At 45.7% G+C, this 7,107-nt stretch overlaps 1 protein-coding gene across 1 annotated transcript in view; it reads right to left on the bottom strand.

Moving 5' to 3' along the window:
- TRIM14 (tripartite motif containing 14) overlaps positions 1-7,107 on the bottom strand; it is a gene marked incomplete at its 5' end in the record, with an annotated part of 24,906 nt that overhangs the window by 10,549 nt on the left and 7,250 nt on the right. Inside the window, 1 exon segment of the mRNA XM_006143774.3 lies at positions 1,684-1,917. Within this exon segment, the coding sequence (XP_006143836.2) occupies positions 1,684-1,917 (234 nt within the window).

Raw genomic sequence — 7,107 nt, 5'->3', positions numbered from 1 at the left:
AAAAAAAAAAAAAAAAAAAAAGAACAATGAAGCAAAGAAAAAACTAGGACAAGAATTTAAGCTGGAGGCTAGAGGGAGTTCAAGCACAAAACGTGTGCCATCAAGTCTTAGCCTCACTAGTTGAAGCATTGTTGGCTTTGAGCCTCCTAGGGGCCAAAGCAAAGAAGGAAACAGGAAGAGTTATATTAGTTGAAAAGTCATCCAAGTCCATGCGTGACTGTACGGGATACTGACACCAGATAGGAATCTCTCCATAGTTCCTTGGAGATAGGAAGACTATCCTTAACAACTCTCTTTCACTAAATGTAGCAATGTGCATTATAGCGGCTATTTCTTAGATTCTTCCTCAACAAAGCCCAGTGACCAAGAAGTACCATCCTTCTCTCCCCTCAAGCCAACTGTGACTCAGCTTTTGAAATTTGCTCAGTTGCTGAAAGAACACCTAACTTTTCATGAGAAATGTCTTGATGAAGACCATGCAGGCAGAGAATCAGGCCACATGTCTTTTGGATTTAGAATCAGACAGACCAGGGCCTGCAGGTGGCAGGCACAGTATTCAAGGTCCAGAGCCGGTGGCCAAAATCATGCCAGGCATGTGTGTGTGTGTGTGTGTGTGCACGTGTGTGTCCAAAATTCCAGGAGGAGAAGGGATGGGGATATGGCCATCCCCCCCAGGGGGTGATTTCTCACTCTCCCTCTTGAAAAGTCATCCAAGTCCATGCGTGACTGTACGGGATACTGACACCAGATAGGAATCTCTCCATAGTTCCTTGGAGATAGGAAGACTATCCTTAACAACTCTCTTTCACTAAATGTAGCAATGTGCATTATAGCGGCTATTTCTTAGATTCTTCCTCAACAAAGCCCAGTGACCAAGAAGTACCATCCTTCTCTCCCCTCAAGCCAACTGTGACTCAGCTTTTGAAATTTGCTCAGTTGCTGAAAGAACACCTAACTTTTCATGAGAAATGTCTTGATGAAGACCATGCAGGCAGAGAATCAGGCCACATGTCTTTTGGATTTAGAATCAGACAGACCAGGGCCTGCAGGTGGCAGGCACAGTATTCAAGGTCCAGAGCCGGTGGCCAAAATCATGCCAGGCATGTGTGTGTGTGTGTGTGTGTGCACGTGTGTGTCCAAAATTCCAGGAGGAGAAGGGATGGGGATATGGCCATCCCCCCCAGGGGGTGATTTCTCACTCTCCCTCTCACTGTCTCTGTCTCTCTCCGGCAAGTGTACCCACCTTATGACAAAAGCCTTTAAAAAATATAAAAAGAATCAGACAGACCTGAGTTCTGACCCCAGCTGTGCCACCTACCAGCTGTGCAAGCCTCAGTAAATCACTCCACCTCCCTGAACCACAACCTCATTCATAAGATGGGGTGAGAATATGCACTTTGCAGAATTTTAGTGCATACTAGGGCTATAATACATTAGGTGCTTGGAAAACAGAGGCCCTTGAAAAAAATGGTGGCTGTTAATATTATTCATCAGTTCCAGAGGTATATTATCTTCCTAACAATGTATATCCTCTGGCCACTCGAGTTAGGGGCAAGAAGGTCCACGTGTAACAAGACAGTCCCTGTGTATTTGCTTTGTGTGTAGATACCGCGCTCAGGGCCACCACTGACATGAAACATGGGTGGCGGGTGGCAGCTGTAAGAGCAGAAACCCCGGCGTTACCTGCAGCTTCTGCACAGGGTTGGACTCCTGGCTGATACTGCAGACCCTGCTGGAGAGAGTGTTTATGACACGGATTTGCTCCTGGTACGCCTCGGCCTGCTCTCTGTACACTTGAAGGGTGAGCTGCACATTTTTATCGATGAATTTCTTGGCCAGCACTTCCTCTTCATCAAGGAGTAATCTGAGTTCCGTGAACTTCCCCGCCAGCCAGCTTTTACTTGACTCTGCATAAATCTAAAAAGAAAACCAGTTGCCGACGACGCGTTTGCCAACCAGGAAATCCAAAATAAACAACATGGAAAACGAAATGAAACAGGGCGCTCCAAAGGGAGCTCAGTAAGGTAGCCAGTCAGATTTGAGGTCAGCCTGTGAACACCGAAGTCTTCCTGTGTACCAGCTGTCACCAATTGGAAAATGCATAGAAAAATAATGAGCCTTTCAAAATAGGTGGGAAAATAGCAAAATACCTAAAAAATAAACAAAACCCATCAAGACCTAGATAAAGAAAAGTGTAACGCTATATTGAAAGACATTTTAAAAAAACTACAAAAAGCTAAGGGCCAGGCAGTGGCATAGTGTAACAGAGCTAGACCCACAGGGGAAAAGTCCCGAGTTCTTTTCCTGGGACCTCTTGAACATGCTGAGTCTGTGTATCCTGATCTGAGCTGGCTGAGACCAGAGACCCTATTAGATGTGACTGTTTCTCCCTCTCTCTCTCATGGAAGAAATAAACAAATTTTTTTTAAAAAAAGGGCCAACTGCTAATATGTGGTTAAGGTGGCTGGATTCTACATGTCCAACTGCACGGCTCAAGTCCCAGACCCAGTAGCTTGAAAACACTCCAGGCATGTGTGCGTGCATGCTCCAAATCCCCAAAGGAGGGAGAAATGGAGGAGAAGGGATTGTGACCTGGCCATTCCCCATGGAAGCTGCTATCTCACTTTCTCTCTTTCCAGAGAGCACAAGCACTCTCTGGCAAATTAGAACAAAACCAAACCAACAACAAACCCTGGCACGGAATAAACAACCATATCTTCAGGAAGATTCATTACTATAAAGATGCTACCTATCTCTAAATTGGTCTATACATTTGATGAAATCCCAAATAAGTCCTTAATGCAAAGGCTTTAAACGATTAAATTATCATGGGGAAATTAGGCAAGATATGGTGGCAATGGCAGGGAAGAGGAAGCAGAGGGGAGGCCAGGCCAGCACGGACAGTAGGAGTGAGCAGCGTCAGCAGGTCACAGGGAAAGGCACAAAATCAGGAATAGAGGCCATTTATTCCAACCCTCAGGGGTTATTGGATCTGGTGCCAACTTGGGCCTATGTGTCTCAGGTCCATTTCCTGCCTGTCCTCAGCTCTGTTCTATCAGCCCTGCTGGCTGCATTTCCAGGATCCTCCTTCATGTTAGGTTTGATCCATGGGAGGAGGAACTAGACGGCAGATCAGAGGGCGAGTGTTAAAGGGGCCGCAGGGCTTCCCTCCCACCAGGGCAGTGTCTCCAGGAGGGGCTGCTTCCTTGAAGCTCCTCCACCCTCAGGACAGGTCGGCCCTGGTCCAACTTCTGCCTAGGTGGCCCTCACCCCTGCATTCTGCAAACACCAGCCCAGGAGTGCAGGTGGCTTCCTGCTGGTGCTAATGGCCTCAACACCAGTCTCAGCCTCTTCCATGCTTCTGTTGTATGGTGAGCTAATCCCAGTTCCAGTAAAAAGTTAGGGTGGCAGGTGAGTGTAGAATTTCCACTTCACCTGCATGTGCTGGCCCCTTGGAGCCATGACAAGGAAACAATCACCTATTAACAGAAATGTAAGAGAAAAATCATCTAATGGGTTTATGAGGATTATGATCAGGACATTCCTTTTTTTTTTTTTTTTTTATTGCCAGAGGGTATGTGCACTCCTCAGAGATAGAGAGGCAGAAGGGAGAATGGAGGAGGGAGAAAGCACCCCCTGGGCCAGGCCACACCACAATCCCTTCTCTTCCATGCCTCCAAGCTGTTGGGGTTTGGGGCACACATGCAAATGTGTCTGGCATGTTTTTCAAGCCACTGGGTTGGGAATGGATCTGTGGTTTGCCAGGTGAGACCCAGCCTCCTTAACCATGGTGCTAATAAAGCCCTTAACTATTCCCAGGAAAGGAGTGGTTACTAGCTGGGTCATTGGTTTCCAACAAAGAACTTTGGACCATGTATGAACCTTATTGATTTTTAATTTGTTTACAAAGCTGTTTTAAAAATGAGTTCTCAGTAACATGGCCTTCTCACTAGTGCAAGTACCGAGCATCCCAGCTGCCCCAGGATCCCTCCACAAACTATACTCGCCACAGCTCAACAAGGGCGTTAGGGGCCTCACACACATTTTGTGTCAGCTGTGTCACTTCTACAATTGTGTCCCAAAGGAAATAAATCAAGATGCCAAAAATGCTCACTCCACTGTTATTTTACATTTGTGAAAAGTTGGTCAGTTGTGTGGGAGTCCAGTGCCTTAACCACCACACCATCTGCTGGTCCCTCAGCCTGGTTCTCTTTTTTCTTTTTTTTTTTGAGAGATTTTTGCTATAAGGCATGTGAACTTGCCAGAGAGATAGACAGAGAGACAGAAAGCGAGAAATCAGACCCCCTACCCCCTGGTGGGGGGGATGGCCGCACCGCAATCCTTCTCCTCCTCCATTCTCCTCTCGGGATTTTGGGCACGTACACACACACGTCTGGTATCAGTTTTAAGCTGCTGGATCCAGGACTCGAACCATAGTCAACTATGTGGGAATTCAGCCACGTAACCATTATACCACCTGCTGGTCCCAACCTCAGCCTGTTTTTTAAAGCCAAACACTGACTCCTCCCTAGCTATGAAAGTTCTAGATGGCATCTTCTTCTAATATAAGGCTATTTTTATTAACATTAAAAATCTATTGTTCTGGGTCAGCAGGTGGTATGCTGGTTAAAGGCACTGGATTCCCAGATGGATGACCATGGTTTGAGTCCTGGACCTGGCAGCTTGTTTTCTCCTTTTCCCTTTCTCTCTCTCTGGTCAAATTTTTTTAAAAAATGGAATTAAATAAATAAATAATTCTTTAAAGAAAAATCTGTTGTTCTGGGGACTAGCATGTAGCATAATGGTTATGGCATTGGACTCCTACATGGCTGACCACAGTTCCAGTCCTGGACCTGGAAACTTGAAACTCACTCTGGGAGCATGTGCATACGTGCCTAAGTTCCTGAGTGAGGAACGGAGGAGAAGGGATTGCACCCCCCCGGCGGGTGGTGGGGGTGATTTCTCACTATCTCTCTGTCTCTCTGGCAGTGCACACAACCTCTAGCAAAAATCTGTTGTTCCAGTGAAGCTATCTTCACCAATGACCTTAGCTAGATCTTCTGGATAACTCGTGGCAGCTTCTCCAACAGCAGTTGCTGCTTCACACTGCACTCTTATGTTACAGAGGCGGCTTCCTCCCTTCAACTCCTGACTTCACCTCTGCAAGCTTACACTCTGTTCTGTAGTTTCCTCACCTCTCTTGGCCTTCACAGCATTACAGAGAATGAGGGCCTTGCTCTGGATTAGGCTTTGGCTCTGGGTAATGTCACTGACCTGATCTTCTATCCAGAACACTAAAACTTTCTCCGTATCACAGATAAGACTGTTTCACTTTCGTATTCTTCACGTGTTCACTGGAACAGCACTTTTAATTCTCTTGGAGGACTTTGCATTTATAACTTCGCTAATCGTTTGGTATGAGAGGTCTAGTTTTCAACCTCTCTGGGCTTTTGACATGCCTTCTCTGATAGCTTAAGCAGTTCTAGACTTTGATTTATTGCAAGAAATACCAAAATGTGATAGAGACATAAAGCGAGTACATGCTATTGGAGAAAAGGCACCAATAGACTTATCAATGCAGGCTTGTCACAAATCTTCAATTTATAAAAGATGAAGTTTTACAAATGCAATAAAATGAGATATGTCTGAACAGGTTTAACGCAACTCCTACCCAAATCCCAAGAAGCTCTTTTTCTTGTAGATATGCACTGCTTATTCTAAACTTTAAATGGAAAGGCAAGGGAACTAGAGGAGCTTAACTAATTTTGAAGAAGAAAAACAAAGTAGGGCCAGACTGTGGTGGTTAAGGGAGCTGGATCCTACATGGTGACCGCATGACTGGAGCCATGGCCCTGGTGGCTTAAAAGACATGCCAGGCATGTATGCATGTGTGCCAAAATCCAGAAAGAAGGGAGAAATGGAGGGGAAGGGATTGCATCGTGACCATTCTTCATGGAGGGTGCTTTCTCCCCCTCCCTGCTCTGGTAAGCACATGTGCTCTCTGGCAAACTTAAAAAAAATAATAAAGACGAAGAATAAAGTAGAAGGCATCAGATATTTCAACACCTATGATCAGCTAGAGTGACTAAGACAGTGTGGTAGTGGTAAAAAGACAGGCACACAGGGAGGGCAGCGGCAAACATGCTCTGAAAGGCTGACCTCCATGGGATGGCTCCAGGTTTGTATCCCGAGACCTCCTTGAGCAGAGGCCGGGCAGGTGCACCCCAGGATCCAGGGCCTGCTGAAGTTGTGGGTAGATCATGGTGTCAAGACCCTATTGGGGTTGCTGTGTATGTTTCTTCATCTCTGTCTTTCCCACTTACGGAAGAATGAAATAAACTTATTTCTTTATTTTTGGAGAGGTTTTTGCTATAGGGCGTGTGCGCTTGCCAGACAGACAGAGATAGACAGAGAGATAGAAAGAGAGAAACTGCCCCTCTAGGGTATGGCCACGCCGCAATCCCTTCTCCTCCATTCTCCTCTCGGGATCTTGGGCACGCATACATACGTGCCCGGTGTGAGTTTTAAGCCACTGGGTCCGGGACGTGAACCAAGGTCGACTACGTGGGAGTCCAGCGACATAGCCATTACGTTAACTGCTGGTCCCGAATGAAATAAACTTAAATTAAAAGAAAGATACACAGCTCAATGGGACAGAGTCCAGAAGGAGCCCCACATGAGTTTGACCAACTGATTTTTGACCAAAACAAGTCAATGGAGAAAGAATAGTGTTTTCAACAAATGGCACTATATATCCACAAGCAGAAAACAAAAACAAAAAAGCCTTGAACGAAATCTCCTATCTTATACAAAAATATACTGGTTAATGCAGCTAGATCCCACATGGCCGATCCTATGGGTCAATTCCCAACCCCAGAGGCTTGAGAAACACACAGGGTCCACATGCATGTGTGTCCAAAGTCCTGACAGGATGGACAGATGGAATGGAAGAGACCGTGGTATGACCATTTTCTATGACTTTTTCTCTTTTCCTCTCCCTCTTTCTGTCTCTCTTTGGTGAGTATACATGCCCCCTGGCAAACTTTAAAAAAATAATAAAACCTAATTATGAATTTAAACATAAATGGTAAAACCATACAACTTTTA

This window comes from Tupaia chinensis, unplaced genomic scaffold (genome assembly GCF_000334495.1).
Source record: "Tupaia chinensis unplaced genomic scaffold, TupChi_1.0 Scaffold000104_1, whole genome shotgun sequence".
NCBI classification, from domain to species: domain Eukaryota; kingdom Metazoa; phylum Chordata; class Mammalia; order Scandentia; family Tupaiidae; genus Tupaia; species Tupaia belangeri.
This window is presented reverse-complemented; position numbering and strand designations above follow the sequence as displayed.